Source organism: Callithrix jacchus, chromosome 15 (assembly GCF_049354715.1).
Source record: "Callithrix jacchus isolate 240 chromosome 15, calJac240_pri, whole genome shotgun sequence".
NCBI lineage: Eukaryota > Metazoa > Chordata > Mammalia > Primates > Cebidae > Callithrix > Callithrix jacchus.
This window is the reverse complement of record NC_133516.1, coordinates 99,266,350-99,285,977: the sequence shown is the minus strand read 5'-3', so window position 1 is coordinate 99,285,977 and position 19,628 is coordinate 99,266,350. Positions and strand designations below refer to the sequence as shown.

The 19,628-nt window shown below is 37.4% G+C and overlaps 1 protein-coding gene across 1 annotated transcript in view; it reads left to right on the top strand.

Annotated features, from left to right (window-relative positions):
- Positions 1–6,655: 6,655 nt before the first annotated feature.
- The window catches only part of IFT57 (intraflagellar transport 57), a 60,287-nt gene continuing 47,314 nt past the window's right edge, over positions 6,656–19,628 (top strand). The window contains exons 1-4 of the mRNA XM_008982526.6: positions 6,656–6,960; positions 9,537–9,699; positions 10,519–10,637; positions 15,158–15,251. Of these exons, the coding sequence (XP_008980774.5) occupies positions 6,749–6,960; positions 9,537–9,699; positions 10,519–10,637; positions 15,158–15,251 (588 nt within the window). The 5' untranslated portion in view covers positions 6,656–6,748. The remainder of the gene's footprint in view (positions 6,961–9,536; positions 9,700–10,518; positions 10,638–15,157; positions 15,252–19,628) is intronic.

Genomic DNA, 19,628 nt, shown 5'->3' with positions numbered 1-19,628 from the left:
ATAGTAAGCTGAAGTCACTTCACACATACATTTTGTTTTTCCCTGAAGAAAATGACACCACAGAGCCAAAGAAAGCCTTGTAATATGCACAATATAATTGGATGGCATTTGCCTACCTTGAGAGCAAAAGTCAGCTGAAGCAGTTAACTATTAGGTTGCTGCCAAAGTAACTGCAGTTTAGGCAAGGATTTCTTCTACACCTGGCCCAGGAATCTCAGTATTGATACATTGAATGGGGAAATTTCCTAATCTTAAACTGGGATGATAATTCTTTCTAGGATAAATATATTTTGATCCTGGAACTTTTTGGCATTAAGTACAGTAATGATGAAAGTAGACCCATAGCAGTGATAATTGTGTTAAAGAATAATTTGTGCATGTGTGATATTTACGTTTCTAAAGGTTAATATCTGGGCCTATTAAAGAAACAAACTGATTTGTGACTCCAGTTTGTAACATGTAATTGAATAACTTTGACTTTTGGTTTTACATTGAAAGCTATGTTTACAAACAGTGTTGGAATACTTAATAGAGCTTATCCACTGAGATATCCCCCCCCACCCCCCCATCTTTTTCTTTTACTTTTAGATTTAGGGAATTTGTCAGTATCTGGAATGGTTTGTCAGACAATATTAAAGAGAATATAATGAATTTATAAACAAGTAAAACCTCTACAGGAATTTAAATTGTAAACTCCCTCCTAAATGACTAACAAATTCACTACATTTATAAATTGAACAAGATTTGAATGTCAAATTAAGAAGTTCAGAACAAGGTTTCTCAATTTTGAATTTGAATGCATTAATAAATAAAATATCTTTAATAACTAAAGTGGCCCGTGAAATATTTTCTGTTCAAAAAGGTAACCCTCAAGAGCATTAGAATCTCACATTGACATACAAATCTAGTTTCAGATACCTGCAAAATCAGAACACATGGCAAAGTTGGGCTGCATTCTTACCTGACACAAACGTCCCCTCCTCAAGATGGTGCATGCATCTTCAGGTTCCTCAGAGGTCTCTCAAACACGTCGCTCATTTACATTTATGTGCCCAGTCCTTATAAAGGCAATTTCCACTCACGAATTTGGAGCAGTGTTTCTCAATCAAGTTGATTGCCTCCCCACTTGCGCCCTTCACCACCCACTCCTGCCCCCACCAGGGGCCATTTGGCAATGTCCAAAGACATTTTAGTTGTTACCATTAGGGGGTGGTACTAATGGCAACTAGTGAGTAGAGGCCAAGGATGTCGGTAAGCACCCTGCAATGCACACAGCAGGTCCCCTAACAATGATCCAGACGGAAATGGAAGTAGTACTTAGGACAAGAAACCCCAACCTAGACTAACACATCTACCATCCTCTAGAATGGCTATCTGTGTATCCTGGAGCTCAATCTATTGATATTATATGGGTCACAAATAACCTTCTTTATTCACTGTTATAGAGCCCTATTTTGTATCTGGGTTCTTAAATTTTTACGTTTCTCTTTTTAAGTCTTTTATTTCTTTCACGAATTTCTTCCCCACATTAAGGTTAAAGAGAATGCTTTCTTCTACACAAGTTACAAATATTTTACATTTGTCATCAATCCATCTGAAATTTATGTGATAGTCGTCGATATAATTTTATTTCCATATGGATAGCCCATAGTTTTAACAGCATTTTTTGAATAGCTTATTTTTCTCCACTAGTAGGTAACACTGATTCTGCTGCTAAAAGTTTCCATGTGAATGCTCATCTGCTTTCAGGCTATTTTTTATATATTATCTTATTAATTTTATACTTTTATTAGAAACCTTGCTATATGACATATCATACTTCCTTTCTCATACTTTTATAAAATTTACGCTTACATATGAATTTCAGGATGGCCCTCCTGAAATTATAGTTGAAATTATACTAAATTTATAGGTGGAGCAAATATGCTGATTTTTCTCACTATGAACATTGTTTCCTATTTGAATTTTTCCAAAACTTTCAGTGAAGTTGAACAATTTCTCTATAAAGATAATGATACGTTTGTTCCTGGGTGCTACGTGTTACTTATTATGAGGTTTTTCGCCAATAACTTTTTGGGTTTTAAGTGCTTTTAATTCAAAACAGTCAATAGAATACTCTGCATGCAAATAACGTTTTTTGGTTTAGATCTCATATACGGCAAATTTGCTGAGCTGTCTTAACAGCTTGTCTGTAGATTCTCTTGGATCCTTGGTTAATCACAGCACCTGCAACAGTAAGTCCTATTTTGTCTCAGGGCACTGGTGCTGATCTATAGAACAGTTTTGAAGAGGAAGTGTCTTCACATTGCTTTACAAGACATCACTTTTTAAGATTTACATGTAAATATGATTTTTTTTCTCTCTAGATTTTTGGCTGACACTTTTGATGAGGTTGAATGGGGCTTAGAACATGCCACCCCAAAATATGCGGCTATTGCATACTGACTATTGTGATCTGAAAGCACCTACGATACAGCAGATATATGAAGGGCTCTCTGACCTTCCCCCTTCTACTTAAAAGCAAGTCATAAAATTTTCCATGAGAAAGAAGATATCCCTGTACCAGGAAAAGGTAACATTTTTGTGGTGGGAGACTGGAAATTGATGCTGAAACAGTCTGCAGAAACAAACCTATTAAAATAATCCTTATCTTTCACTAATTTTACTCATATTTTTCCTATTTACTTCTCTACAATTTGTCAAGCTTAAATCCCTTTTCCTTTGTCTTGTCACTTCCCTACAAATGTAACATTCTTTATTGTCTTTATTTTTTTTTTAAGGCATATAAGCTCTCAGTCCTTTCCACTTATAGGAAATGCCCCATGTGAATGTAAAAATATTAAATAAAATTTGTGTGCTTTTTTCCTGTTTACCGATGTTATGTTTATTTAATTCACAGACCCAGCTACTTACTGAACCAAAGAGGGCACAAAAAGGTTTTCCTTCTCTATAGTTTCAAGGAAGGTTTATTCAGTTAGAGATTTTCTAAGTTTTTAACAACCTGAATGGCTGATACTAAGCCATGTATAACACAGCGCAGTTTTGTTCTTTTTTTTTTTTTGAGACTGAGTTTCGCTCTTGTTACCCAGGCTGGAGTGCAATGGCGCGGTCTCGGCTCACTGACAACCTCCGCCTCCTGGGTTCAGGCAATTCTCCTGCCTCAGCCTCCTGAGTAGCTGGGATTACAGGCACGCATCACCATGCCCAGCTAATTTTTTGTATTTTTAGTAGAGACAGGGTTTCACCATGTTGACCTGAATGGTCTCCATCTCTTGACCTCGTGATACACCTGCCTCAGCCTCCCAAAGCGCTGGGATTACAGGCTTGAGCCACCGCGCCCGGCCAGTTTTGTTCTTTAAGCCTACCCAATTTGCCTGAAGGACGTGCTCTTCTATTTGAAGATGCAGCTGGAAAGCCTTCCTCATTCTAGAAGCTGCCTCCTTTTCACCCCCAGCCTTGCTGAGCACGTTTCAGGGAAATCCATTTGGTTTAAATTAGCTTTGACTGGGATGCTTTTTTTTTTTTTTTCTAAGACAGAGTCTAGCTCTGTTGCCCAGGCTGGAAAGCGGTGGCACCATCTCTGCTCACTGCAACCTCAGCCTCCTGGGTTCAAGCAATTCTCCTTCCTCAGCCTCCTGAGCTGCTGAGATTACAGGAACCCACCACCACGCCTGGCTAATTTTTGTATTTTTAGTAGAGACAGGAGGTTTCACCATGTTAGTGGGGCTGGTTTTGAACTCCTGACCTCAAATGATCTGCCAGCCTTGGCCTCCCAAAGAGCTGGGATTACAGGTACAAGCCATCGTGTCCATCCTGGAATGCTATATAGTTTTCAGAGTTTCACAGAAATGCCCAGGAGTTTTATCTTCAATTACCTCAGTTTGTAAGACACAAAAGTCAAAGTCAGAAGGCCAGCTACTAATAGTGGTCAATGTCGGCTGGGCACAGTGGCTCAAGCCTGTAATCCTAGTACTTTGGGAGGCCGAGGCGGGTGGATCACGAAGTCAAGAGATTGAGACCATCCTGGCCAACATGGTGAAACGCCGTCTCTACTAAAAATACAAAAAAAAAAAAAAAAAATTAGCTGGGCGTGGTGGCATGCACCTGTAGTCCCAGCTACTCAGGAGGTTGAGGCAGGAGAATTGCTTGAACCTGAGAGGCGGAGGTTGCCGTGAGCTGAGATTGTGCCACTGCACACCAGCCTGGTGCCTGGCAACAAAGTAAGACTCTGTCTCAAAAAAAAAAAAAAAAAAAAGTGGTCAATGTAATAAAACCAGGAATGAAATTGAGATTCATTACAGGAAGAATGAACATGGCTCATTCTCTTCAGGCTCTAGCTCCTTAGTCAACAAATAAGCTAGTCCTGCAAATCAAAAACAAAAACAACAAAAAATATGGAATAAAAAATAATCCCCAAAGCTTCCAAGTGGCTGAAACAGCTAGAAGAGGATTTGAGTGCATTTACACTCACATGAAGAAAACTGTCAAGGAAAAGACCTTTTGATGTGTTACAAACTATTACGGCTAAACAAGGAATCAGCAAAAGTCATCCCTGGGCCTTATAAAACAATGACATTTCAGTGTTCTTTCAAACATTTTTTATTGGAGAAACATGCAGTGTTGATGAGTTAGCTTTTTTGTTCTCTTTGTGCCACAATTACTGAAAATAATTTATATTTTTGTTTTTATTTTCTTCTTCACAATTAAGGAGGGGAAATTATTCTTTATACTGCTTTCAAGCCAGCCTGTGTCAGTATCGTACCTGGGAAGGAAATGGCTAAGGCTCTGGGAGTCGTTTTGTTTCCCCCAAGTTAAAATGCATACGTTGTTGGAGGATTTATCAGCTGAAAGTCAAAGTGTGACTATTTGATATTGTGTTCCGTAACTTCTGGAAAATGTCAGCACATCGTAAGCAGGCAGCATGCCCTGCAAGAACATCTCCCTGGGTGTAATAAACTTACTTCCAAAGTCCGAAAGCTTTTTGAGAGTCATTTACAAAGCCACAGTTGGTTTGTTGCTTAACTTAGGACCCCAAAACATATATCCAAGCTTTCATTTTTCAGTCTTCTAAAGCCATACCTCTATCTTACACTACTGCGACTGTCATACAGATATATAACACCCCAGCCCTGCACATGTGGTGTTGATTGGGGGTATGGACATCTCAGGGAGAATCACTGTTCCCAAAAGGAAAAAACCAGGAAAGATCAATTTGGTAGTGGAGTAACATCAAACCCAATTTTCTCACTCAACTTTATTAAAAGCAGCTGGCTCACGACTTGTGGTAGGCAAACAATGTTATTTATTTAAAAAGCAATTCTCAGTGGGCTTCCCGTTCAGGTTATTCTCTACGTAAGTCAGTACGTTTATGTACTTCCTTTAATGAATAGAAACGGTATTTGCCTTTCTGACTTTTCACTTTGATGACCTTAGTAGTATCAGAAACAAGTTAGCTGTAGACTGATTAAAATGAAAAGTGTGTTTTCATTTTTTAACAAAAACAGGATATTGTAGATAACATCTCAATTTTCAGTTATCCAGAAATGTGGCCCTTCTATAACTTGTAGTGGCAGATACAAGAGATCAGAGAGTCCTTAAAAGTCACGCTGTAAACATGAACACATGTTCAACCTTTTGTATATTTTTCCAAAAAACTACCAGGCATCTACCACTTACCTCATCTTTTGCAACTGTTAAGAAATACACAAGCCTTTTGAAAACTGTAAAGCTGGGCCCTTTCTGTGGTCAGTTATGTCCCCTTTCTTGAATTTTCTAGGTCAGTAACAGCAGAACGCAGTCGTAACACCCTGTCTTCAACCACACTTTAGGGCACGGAAATTTAGAGCTTTAGGGCAGGGAAATTCCTTTTAAGACCATCTCTATTCTGTTGGATTTAGCGAGGTACCCCAAAACTTTATACTACATGTAATGGGTTTGAAACAGATTAAGCAGAAGGATGGAAGCTTAGTGTTCTTGTTTTTGAAGTAAAACAAATCCTTCCAAACCGCTCCTTTGTTCGTTGTCTTTTTCCTCATCCTTCCAACCACTTTCCTAGCACTGGAGTAATATAATAGCCAGGTAATACAGTACTTCAAGCTTTATAATATACTGTTAAGTACAGCACTGCCTAGTGAGAAAAAAAGTTAAAAAAATAAAGAACGAGAGAAACCTCTTTTTGGAAAATTCCTGCAGTGAAAGTGAAATCTGTGGTATGATCTATCTTTACAACTATGAAAAACTTTTCGATTCTGAGAAAATAAAGGCATCGGTGGGCTATTGCAACCTTCTAAACTGCGCGTCTTCATCTCCCTTTAATCTTTTTAACAGCTACTAGTTGACCTAGATGTCCGCTTAGCTGCCTTTAGCCACCACCAGGTTCAACACACCTCACGCCAGTTCAGTAACCAGGCAAGCTGAGCAGAAACGAAAACAGCCCCTCCTCTCTCTTCCAAAGGCCGAGGGAGGAGATGCTGCTGGGAGTGTGGCGCAAACGCCACGCCTCCATGAGGGGCTGGGCTACTTACCAACCACTTTTTTTTCGCAGAGGCGGGGCAAGAAGCGGGTCACAGGTGACGTCATTCAGGAAAGCCGCCCTGATTGGAGGGAAGGAGGCGGAGTCCAGTTTCCCCGGTGACGGGTTGTCCGGTGGTTGACTGGTAACGGGTCTTGGCTGTACTGGTGGCAGCAGGGCGGCTGGCGTAGTCCGGAGGTCTCGGGCCTGATCCCACGCTGGACTCTCTGTCCTGCGATGACTGCTGCCCCGGCCGTCGTCACGACATCGGGTTTGGAAGATGGGGTGCCTAGGTCCCGTGGCGAAGGTGCCGGGGAAGTGGTCTTGGAGCGGGGGCCCGGCGCGGCCTACCACGTGTTCGAGGTGATGGAGGACTTGATGGAGAAGCTGAAGCTGCTCCGCTTCGAGGAGGAGTTCCTCCGGAAGAGCAACCTGAAGGCCCCATCCAGGTGGGTACCCGCGTTCCCGATCGCCTGAGTGCGTCCTCGGCCCCGGGGAGACACCTTCAGTGGTCCTGCTGGGAACCAATTCCGTGAGAGCGGGTTAGCAATTCTTTTCCTCGGTCTTCCTAGCCAGGGGAGGGTACTTCACCCCAAACTCCGGGGAGGGTCCTGGAGCTCACGCAGCCCTGACTTGGTATTTTTATAGAGAAAATAAGTTTTGGAACGGCAGAAAGGATTAGAAGACAGCTTACCTGTTTTTTAAACACACACGCATTACCACAAAACAAAAACTATATTTTCTGATTATAAAAGTAATGCAAATACTCGTTGTAGAAAACTCAAAAAACACAAGAAAATGTGTAGAAAAATTATAAAACCGCTCAAGATCTCGTCTCCAGAGAGGAATACCATTATCATTTAAGGCTTTTATTCTAGTTTGGGTTTTTCTTGGTGTTGTTTAAGACCCCTTTCCTACAACTGCGGACCGTGTGTACTTAGGACCCTGTTAAGGAGTACTTTAAATGCCGTTTAGTAAACTTGTTGACTCCTTGCTATGGTTTAAAAGACTTCTGCCTTTGCAATAACCATACTCTCAGAAACTGAAAAGTGGAAAAGGCAAATGACAACTATTGAATTGTCCCGTATCATAGAAACTAAAGTTCTACCCTTGTTCTGGTGGGGGCAACGTCCAACATATCCTGAAAGCAATACCATTACTTGCTGAGGGTAGTGGTCAGCTAGGACCTTCTCCTCAAATCACTGCAGCTTAGCAACAGTCAGATAAATCAGTTTTATAGCTTTTCCTTCACTTATTACTTACATTTGTTTATTCCATAAAAGGCAATCAATATTAAGAATCTATAGTACTTAATGTCTACAGCCAGTCTCAAATAATTTCCCTTGACAGTGTTAGTTTCATTCCACTACTCTCTTCCAATAACTTGAATTGAAAGATACGCAGACTTTATGTAAACTGTTAATATTAAGTTAGTCCATGGTAGGAGAAAAGATACAGGAAAAAGTAGTGTTGCTTGACCCATGTTAGAAAAAAGTAGTCTTGGGATTATTACTGAAAGTGAACTGATCAGGATAATATAGACAACCAACATTTCCTATGTTAATAAAAAATACATTTTTTTCCAAGTATATTTTTCAAACGAAAAGAAAATGGTCTTCAGGTTCTGTTGATGTCATCTCTTGCACTGTGTCCCCAGGGGTTCAGCAGGATACTTTGAATCAAGGATTTGTGTGGGGACATCCTAGTCCAATAGTTCTCGAAGTGTGATCATCAAACCAAGAGCATCAGCATCACCTGGGAACTTACTAGAAATGAAATTCTTCAGGCCCTTTCCGAGGTCTACCTTTTCAGTAATTATAGGAGTGGGGGGCTAGCAGTCTGTTTCAGTAAGCCTTCCAGTAGATTCTGATGGATACTAATGTTTGAGAACCACTGTCCTAGGCTTACAGTATCTATTGGTGTTCCTTCGTCTGCCCGAGGGGAGTTATCTGCCGATAAGGAAAAGATGACTTTTTGGTGGATGGGTGCTTTGAAAGCGTGGTGAGCATATACCTGGAAGGACTTCATGGCCTTTTTTTTTCCAGCATTCTTTTATCTTCCAGAACATTTATACTGCAGGAAAAAGTTTGGGAAACATGAAGAAGTACATAACTTTCTTATGACAATGGTTATAATAGTTGTAAATATGTTGTAAACATAATAATGGGAGCTGCACATGAACAAGAAGAATAAGATCTTGGATTAAACTGACCTGAATGTTGTTGCTAGTGAGTCTTATTCCTATAATGCTTTTGTATAAATCATACTGATTCTCATAGAACTGTGTTTAGTAAACTAGGGGATTAAGCAGGAGCCTACAGATGTTTGTTAGACTGGTGATGTGATATTCACAGGTTCTTAATCCTGACTACACCTTATGAACGTGCAAGCTTTTGAAATATACCTGAAATATACCTCATACTGGGCCTACATTCACAGAAGTTCTGATTTAATTCATTCTTGAGGGAAGCAGCAATGTATGGCCGAGTACCAGTATTTTTATGAGCTCCTCAGGTGATTGAATATGCAGCCAAGATGAAAACAAATGAATACCATGGTAATAGGTTAGAAACAGTAAACATGCATAATAAGTCATCTTTGAGATCTTTTTCAAACTGAGATTCTTCTAAGTTACCATTTTCATTCATAAGATACTCACATATTATTCCTGACACTGAAATCATTTTGGCAAAAATTCTACATACTCTGTGCTCTAACATGCACTACGTGTCCTGGGTGTAAGGTCTTTGATCTAATATTTTGGATACAGTAGTAATTGACCTAATCCTGATGATTTAACAACTTTAATGTGAGTGCTGTGGATTACTGGAAACTTCAAAGGGTGAATTATCGAGGTCTTTTGATTTGACGGCCATGTTGGGGGAAGAAAGGTTGTTGGGCAATTGTGAATTTGGCCCTGTCAGTTATTATAGATTTATTTGCATTATTTATAGATTTATACATTATTTATAGATGTGTTTGCATTATTTCACATCCGCCCCCATTCCTCCTTGTTTTGAAACAGACTCTATTTTGCACTGCCTACCAACCCTGGTGAACAGTTCTACATGTTTTGTACTCTTGCTGCATGGCTGATTAATAAAGCAGGACGTCCCTTTGAACGGCCTCAAGAATGTGATGACCCTAATGCAACAACATCTAACATACTTTCCGAGCTTAGGTCATTTGTAAGTGTAAACGACCATTCTTTCTCCATATTCTCAAGTTATGAATTTTAATATTGGTAATTTAATAACAAATGCTAGCCATTTAGATGAATTCTCTGTAAATATAATTAGTATGAATTCATTTTGAGGTAAAGCCTCAAAATAGTTAATATTATAACATTAATGTCACTCCTGAAAATGTTCAGTGTATACTCTTTATTAGCCCAAAGTAGTATTTTTTTAAAAAAATCTTGATGTGTCTGAGAGTTAGACTTTTGGGTGGTTAATTCTTGATCTAAAAAATGATAATTAAACCCTATAAAATCAAAACACTTTCTATACTGAAAGGGAACGTGGACTTAAAGACCGTGATAGCAGTGTACTTTTTCATTTCTGACTTTTCCTGGGCAAGCAGTAAGATATTTTTGGCACAAATGTTCCTAATTTTTGACAAGTGAATCATTCTGTCCTTAAACATAGTTGTTTAAATGGTTTTACTGGTTTCATTTTCCCTCTAGTAAGATCAATAATTAGACTAGAAAACACTAGAACTTATTCCTCCTAACTGTAATTTTGTACTCACCCACATCAATATGCAATATGCTATGATGTTATTACCTTTTAATTTCAGACCTTTAACAATAAAAGTATTTCCAGTACTTTTATGTATCAATGGATTACAAAGACTTAAAATGGATTTCTAAGAAACAATGTAATTACAGTTATTGTAAATCTTTGAAAGAAAAGTGATACATCTATTCAGCAGTTCTTTGCTTAAAATATTTTGATATTTGGAGTATAACTAACTAATAACACCCTGTTTTATCTTTTGTTTTTCAGGGGAGAACTGCAGATTTTCCTCCTTCAAAATTAAAGTCAGGTTGTGGAGAACCTGTATGCTATGTTCTTGATTGCTTAGCTGAAGAAGCATTGAAATATATTGGTTTCACCTGGAAAAGGTAAAAACTACCCAACCTGATAATAGTAATTTTGTGTGCAAAGCGTTTTCCTCTGAGGGTGCAGAGATGTTCAATTAAACATAAAATAATTATTTCTTTTTGACTATTCTAAATTGAAAATGGCACAGATAATTAAGAAAAGCCAGTATAGACAAAATTAGGATGTCTGATGTCTTGAAGATTAATTCTGAAGTAAGGCGTTACATATTATTGTGCCTCTTCCCTATTCAAATATGTAATTATTGAAGGTTTAACTGTGACTATATATCTTTGTAAATTCTGATATTTTTAAAAAGTCTCTCGTACATATATTTATACACACAAACATAGTATGTACACGGCGGGAACTGATAGCTACAGATTTAAGGAAAAACTGGAAATTAATATAGTACTTTAAGTGGGATTTTCTCCTTTACTTAAGTTACTGGGCAGGAATAATGAGGAAAGTACCTGACCCTCTCCTAGACATTGGTCATTGCTTTCGTGTCCAACTTGACAGTGCTTTGTTTATTTCTCTTATTATATTGCATTTATTCTATGGTATTAAAATGGTTATTTCTTTACTGTTCTGACGTTCTTGCTAGAAATCATGAAATCTTCGCAAGTACTCTGGAAGTTAGCATAATGCGTGGTGTATCTTAGATGTTTAATAGATATTGAGCATATAGATGAAACAAAACATTTGAAAACTCAATTTAAAGAGATTATAATTAGAAAATATAAATTTTATGCTCTGCAGTTTGGGATTATTAATAGGTTAGAATGTAGAAGGCACTACGCAGGTAAAATGTGAGTGAGCAATGTTTTCTTAATTAGAACTAACTTCTGTAGAAAGATATATATATGTCTTTATATATGTATATATATATAGAAATATATATATATACACATATATATATTATTTCCTGTTAACATTTTAATGTATATTCAGTTATATTCTTTTAGATACAATCTCCCTATTAAGTTTCTTTAATAACTTCCTTGAATTAGCTTATTGGGATGAGCCATATAAAATTACTCATATTCATCTATTTTTAAACTAAAAAATGGCAATTTCATATGCTTCAATCCAAACATGCAAGAGAAGATAAGTTACGAGATGTATTTAGCATTTTCAAAAGTTACTGAATCCATATCCCAGTATATTGTAAATTCACCAGAAGCTATTGTGTAGAGTCTCAACCACTAGTCTATTTTGCACTTCCTTTGTTTCCTGCCACAACTTATTCCTGGCCTATGTATTGTAATTTGGATAATTTATTTTTTAGTTTTGTTTTTAATTGACACATAATAACTGTAAATTTTGGGGTACAGTGTGATGTTTCAATACATGTATGCAATATACAATGATCACATTAGTGACATTAACGTATCCATCATTTCAAACATTTATCATTTGTTTGTGGTGAGACCACTCTAAATCTCTTTAAGCTATTTTCAAATATATAATATATTATTGTTAACTAATATATAATATTGTTAACTGTAGTCACCCTTCTGTGCACTGGAACACTAGACCTTACTTTGTACTCACCCACTTTGACCAACTGCTCCCCATTCTCCTTTCCCCCTACCCTTCCCAGCTTATTGTAACCCCTGTTATACTCTCCACTTCTGCGATATTTGTATTTCTGTGCCTAGCTTATTTCACTTGACATAATGTCCTCCAGGCTTATATGGGTTGCTGCAAATGACAGAATTTCGTTCTCCCTTATGAATAGTATTCCACTATGTAAATATGCCACACTTTCTTTCTCCATTCAACCTTTGATGGATACTTAGGTTGGATTCCATATCTTGAGTATTGTGAATAGTGCTGCAGTGAACATCGGAGTGCAGATATCTCTAACATACTGATTTCTTTTTTTTTTTTTTTTTTTTGGATATATAATCAGTACTGGGAGTGATTGCTGGATCATAGAGTAGTTGTATTTTTAGTGTTCTGAGGAACCTCCACAGTGTTCTCCATAGTGGCTGTACTAATACTGTACATACCCACCAATAGTGTACAAGGGTTCCCGTTTCTCCATATCCTCACCAGCTTTTGTTATTTGTGGGGGCGAGGGGTTGAGTAACAGCTGTTCTAACTGGGGTGAGATGGTATCTCATTGTGGTTTTGATTTGCATTTCCCTGATGATGTTGGGCATTTTTACATGTATCTGTTGGCTATTTTTATGCAAGTTTTGAGAAATATCTATTAAGATTTTCTGCCCATTTTCCAAATTGGACTACTTAGTTTCTTTGTTGTTGTTTTGCTACTGAGTTGCTTGAGTTTATTATACATACTGGGTGTTAACTTCTTGTCAGATGGGTGGTTTGCAGATATCTTCCCCCATTCTGTGGGTTGTCTCTTCACTCTTGATTGTTTCCTTAAGTTTGATATAATCGTGTTTGTCTATTTTTGCTTTTGTTGCCTGTGCTTTTGAGGTCTTATCCAACAAATTCTTGTCCAGACAATGTCGTGAAGTGTTTTTCCCCACATTTTCTCTAGCATCTTCAGTTTCAGGTTGTATATTTAAGTCTTTAATCCCTTTTGAGTTGGTTTTTGTAAGTGGTTAGAGGTAGGGGTCTAGTTTCATTCTTTTGCATGTGAATATCCAGTTTCCCAGCATCGTTTATTTTTCTTTTTTTGTTTTTTTATCACCATTTTTTGAAGAGACTATGACTTAGATAACTCATGAGGACTATGTATAAATGAGGATAAAAGGAGGGAGCTGGAAAGTGATCAACATTAGAGAATATATCAGCTATGTAACGTGTAAATGAGATACAGGTGACATACAGCTGAATTTTTCATATATCTAAATATGTCAAAATGAATTATAGAAGAATATTGCTTTTGAGATATTTTCTAATTCTAATTAATGAAAAATTAGGAAATTTATTATTTAAGATGATTGATTTGGTTTACAGTATTTTGCATAATAGTAAATGTGGATTTTTGTATTTTGTTATCATGATTGAGGCATGGGTTTTCGATTTTAAGACAGGGTCTCACTCTGTTGCCTAGGCAGGAGTGCAGTGGTATGATCATGGCTCACTGTAATCTCTGCCTGCTGAGCTCAAGCCATCCTCCCACTGTAGCCTCCCACATAGCTGGGACTCCAGGTGCATACCACCACTCACAGCTAATTCTTCATTTTTTTGTCAAGATGGGGTTTTGCCATGTTGACCAGGCTGGTCTCAAACTCCTGGTCTCAGGCAGTCCCCCTACCATCGCCTCCTAAAGTGTTGTGATTACAGGCATGAGCCATCACACCCAGCCAGGTACTAGTAGTTAATATAAGCTTTCTCTCTAGCTTTGTTACTGGAGAAAAAAGGAAAAAATAAAATAAAATAAGTTTTCATAAGTAAGCCCAAATACATTTGAGTACTTTTATTATAGAAAATGTGTCGTTGATCTTGATGAAGAAATGATTTTTCAATGCTTAATATTAGGACCACTAATTAGATTTTGGAAATAAGAAGAAAGCTGGAAACCTTCTTACTACCCATGTTAAAATAAACTTCAGATTGATCAGAGATAAAAATGTGAAAAGTAAAACTGTAGAAATATTAAAAGACCAGAGGAGTACAGGGTTGTGGTATGACGGAAAGCCTCAAATATATGAGGTTAAAGCTAGGGTCTGTGCACGAAAAGGTTACCAAGTCCATCTCATAAGAACTATAACAATCTTCAATAGCCAAGGTTATAAGTGGTACACTAGGGTAACTATTTTTGAGAGGTTAGGCAAAACATTAATTTTCTTAATATACAAAAAGCCAAAAAGTAATGGGTATTAATAGACACTTCACCAAAAAAGAAGTGAAAATAACCAATTAAAATATGAAAAGATGTTTAGTCACTTTCCTGCCAAAGAAATGCAGTTAAAACAAGAGTAAGATTTTATGTAGTTGATTAGCTAAGATTAAACATCATATAATGATATATATGGTGAATATATGGAAATGCAGTCACTCTCCTTCACTATTGTTGGGAGTCTAAATTAGGGTAACATTTTGGAAGCCAATTTTGGCAGTATATAGCAAAACAATAACATGTAGAAAGTTGTTTACCCAGCCAGTTCACATGAACAAATTTATTTTAAACGGTATATGTAATGATAAATGTACAGGAATGATCTTTGCAATATTGTCTAGCAAAATACCTAGAAACTTCCATGTTTAGTCATAGGCTGCCAATTACATTAATTATGGTACTGATTGTTCAATGAAATGCAGTATAAGTATGTAAAAAATGAGAACTACGTCTGTATTTAAATATGTGACATTGGTGAGAAGCATTACGTGGGATAACACCATGCATAGTGTCAACTCATTTTTTGTAAGTTTGGAGAGAAACACTTTTGCTTTTTTACATAGAAAGTTTTAGGGAAAATACATGAAACATTTAACAGTGATTATGGAAAAGGAGTGAAAAAGGACAAAACCTGGCATAGAGGAGATAATATTTGCATTATGCTTTTTTGTCTTACTAAATATTAAAATTCTCATCTCATGTTTAACCTTATTACTTCAGGCCAGTATACCCAGTAGAAGACGAGTTAGAAGAAGAAAGTGTTGCAGAAGATGATGCAGAATTAACACTAAGTAAAGTGGATGAAGAATTTGTGGTATGTGTGTAGCTGAACTCTCTGTTCATTTTCACCTTTAGGCCCCTTTCCATTCTCTTAATTCCCCCCAGACTTCCATTATCAGGAATCTATTTTATGTCATTGTTTCTAAAAATGAGAAGCTTTTAAACAGTGCTAAATACCATCATTTAGACCTTTGGTTAAGTTAATGTTTATGTTCTTTAATGATTGAGGTCTGAATTTTAGCAGAGGTTCTCAAACTGTTCACGGAAATAGACACCACTGGTTATATGAATAAATACTTTATTAACAACCATTCATGATCTTAAATAGACTGTGACCAATAAAGAGGTTAAAACAACAGTATAACTGAGGATGAATCCATTCTGCTTTATATGAATACCGTTCATTTCTAAGGAATTCCTTTATTCATCTGCACTTAGGATGAGTAGGAATTTTTTAAAATGCTTTCAAACAATCAACATTATTTAAGTTGTTTGGCAGAATCTGAACGAACCTTTTTACATGCTTCACATGCCATCCATGGTGTGAAGCTACAGTTGACAGAGACAAAAGAACTTTTTCTCAAGATAATTCTCAGAACTAGAATTAGATTGATCCTGGTATTTTAGGAAGTGTACCTGTGATCTGAAGCAGAAATGGTGGGGGAAAGAAACGAACTTTATAGTACACAGCTGACCCTTGAGCAGTGTGCGGGTTAGGGGGCATTGGCCCCGACACAGTTGAAAATCCACAGTCTGGGCTCAATGGCTCACGCCTGTAGTCCCAGCACTTTGGGAGGCCAAGTTGGGTGGATCACCTAAGGTTGGGAGTTCGAGACCAGTCTGACCAACATGGAGAAACCCTGTCTCTACTAAATATACAAAAAAATTAGCTGGGCATGGTGGTACATGCCTGTAATCACAGCTACTCGGGAGGCTGAGGCAGGAGAATTGCTTCAACCTGGGAGGCAGAGGTTGCAGTGAGCCGAGATCATGCCATTGCACTGCAGTGTTGCAGCAAGAGTGAAATTCCATCTCAAAAAAAAAAAGAAAAGAAAATTCACGTATAACTTTGGACTCCCAAAAACTTTACTAATAGCCCACTGTTGACTTGAAGCCTTACCAGTAACATAAATAGTTAACACATATTTTGTCAAGTTATATGTATTATATACTGTATTCTAACACTAAGCTAGAGAAAGGAAGATGTTACTAGGTAAGTCATAAGCGAGAGAAAATGTATATACTATTACATGGAAGTGGAGAATCATAAAAGTATCTTGCCTGTCTTCATGTTGAGTTGCCTAAGGAAGAAGAGCAAGAGGTTGGCTTGGTCTTGCTGTCTCAGGGGTGGCAGAAGTGAAAGAAAATTTGCGTTTAAGTGGACCCATGCAGTTCAAACCCATGTTGTTCAAGGGTCAACTATATTTTGCTGTCATAAACCAATTAAAATTTTTAGGTGATTTTTTTTAAATCAATAGAAAATTAGTTTAAAATAATTTATTAAGTAATTGAAGTTTAGCATTTAGGTTAATATAGTATTTTAGTTAGTATATGAGGTTCTAATCACTGCATAATTTTAATAGCAAATGCTGAAAAATAACCATTAAATAGATTAGATTCTATCTGAATAGAAAATTATATAGCCATTTATTTATATTAGTCCATTTTGTGTTGCTGTAAAGGAATACTTGAGACGCTGGGTAAGTTATAAAGAAAAGAAGTTAATTTTGGCTCACAGTTTTGCAGACCATACAAGAAGTGTAGCAATGGCGTCTGTTTCTGGTGAGGACCTCAGGAAGCTTACAATCATGGTCAGACAAAGTGAGAGCAGGCATCTCACATAGCCAGAGAAGGAGCAAGAGACAGAGAAGGGAACATATATCCAAACTATACCATTGCAAATTGTTGAGTGGGCATGCTGACTCATACCTGTAATACCAGCACTTTGGGAGAGGCTGTGGCAGGAGGATTGCTTGTGGCCAGGAGTTTGAAATCAACATGGGCAATAGTGAATCCTCATCTCTACCAAAAAACAAAACAAAACGAAACCTGCCATGCGTGGTGGGGCATGCCTAGAGTCCTAACTACTCAGGAAGGTGAGGTGGGAGGATCACTTGAGCCCGAAGTTTGAAGCTGCAGTCAGCCATGATCATGCCACTGTGGTACAGCCTGGGTGACAGAGCAAGACCCTGTCTCTATAAAACAAAGTTTACAAAGAAATGTTATTGACATGGGAATGTAACTTGTATTCTACTGTATGCTATAAAATTAACTGAGAGGATTCCAAATTTTATGTCATTATGACATTGATTATGTAAAATATGTTTAAAATTATTATATTAGCATTAATTATATATGGGTAGAAGAATTAGGGATGATTGTTTCCTAGGCTTTGTATTTTTAAGGTTTTTTAACATGTATTTTTTAGCAGCAACGTGAACATTATTTAAACAATATGTTAAAAAAAGATGACTGTTATTTTTAAGGTTTTTAACGTGTATTTTTTTAACAGCAATGTAAACATTATTTAAACAATATTTGTAAAATACGATGACTGTTACAGAAGGAAAAAGACCATCGTAAAACTTATCAACGTGAAAGACTTTTTTAATGTGATAAATTTTAAAAGTCAAGGCAGATATATTTATTCATTCTGCATATATGTATTGAGCACTTGTTACTTAGCAGGCATTGGCAAGGCCCTTGCTGTGCAGCATGTACCAAAGCTTTGAAGGCAGGAAGAAGCTTAGCATGATGAAGGATCTAAGAGAAAACTGCTGTGGCCAGAGCTCCTGAGTAAATGGGAGGGTGACGTAAGATTAACTGCGAAGACAGACCAAGTTCAGATTGTTTGGGCATAAAAATTAGTTTAGACTTTATTCTTTGTATAACAGATCTTTCCATTCAAGCTCAGATATTAAGTACTCATATATTTCCAGTTCACCTCATTTATTCTGCTCAGGTTCATCTCATTTATTCCCTGATCTTGTCTTCTTACTAACTATTTAATCGTTATGAATAGTTTATCGAGAGATACCTGGTCCTAGTACATTAACAAAGTACATTAACATTTAACTTCAAAGGCATGTAACTCAAAACTGCTAGTCTGGGGAATAAAGGAAAACAAACCCACTAGTCAGGAGAAAAATAGCTGTGAGGGCAGAAACCATGTCTAATTTTTCTTATTGTGTGTCTCCAGCTTATTGTGCAGGGCCTGGTGCATAGTATATACTCATTAAATATTTGACCATAAAATCAAACTGTCAGCACATCATTGTGTAACATTTAGAAAGTATAGCTCATTTTAAAGCTAGGAACCCTTTAAAGTTCAAGGCGCCATTATTGGGAGTGTGAATTGAGAGAAGTAAACTGGAAAGCCACCTCTTCATACATTTCATCCCAGCCCTGAGGTGAAGACCTTCTGCTATTATAAGGGCAAACTGAAGGGCTTCCTCAAAGAGGTTGGCCCTGAGGCTGTCATTCCCTTGATCAAGTCTCTTGAATTTCTTTTCTTCTTTATGGTCATCATATTCTTCTAAGGGGTCCGCTGCTACTTCTACTCCTCTCTCTAAGGAGGACTGGATCACCACCTAGAGACCTGCTGATGGTGGGATATTACTTGATTCTGTTGTTTGAGTTTGTGGCGTTGCTCAGGGATGGTAAAGGTTGGCCAGGTGCCGTGGCTCTCACCTGTAATTCTAGCACTTTGGGAGGCCGAGGCCACCAGATCACCTGAGGTCGGGAGTTCAAGATTAGCCTGGTCAACATGGTGAAACCCATCTCTACAAAAACACAAAAATTAGCCAGGTATGGTGGTGCATGCCTGTAGTCCCAGCTATTTGGGAGGCTGAGGCATGGGAATTGCTTGAACCTGGGAGGTAGAGGTTGCAGTGAGCTGAGATTGCACCACTGGGTGACAGAGCAAGACTCTGTCTCAAAAAAAAAAAAAAAAAAGATTTCTGACAATCAGAGTTCTGCTATAATCATCTAGAAACTAGAAACCTTCAATTTCAGACTGCTCATATTAAGCTAGGACACAGTAATTATTCTTATAAATATGTTGGTTATAACACAATATATTCCCTCCTGTTGTACATAATCATATGCATGCTAATTGGCAGTCAGAATTAAGAGGGTATATTAGACGAATAGTAGGAAATTTTTGAGTGCCTTCTGAATTACTGAGATTAGAATTCTAATATATTCTAATAGTTTGAAAAATAATTTTCTAATCCTGCTTACATTTGAATTCCTCTTGAGTGCTCTCAATAATACTTACTAACTTAAATCCTTTTTCTATGAATTAGTTTGGGTTCTCCAGAGGAATAGAAGCAATAGAACACACACAGAGAGAGAGAGAGAGAGAGAGAGAAAGACTAAGGAATTGGCTTACATGGTTATGGAAGCTGAG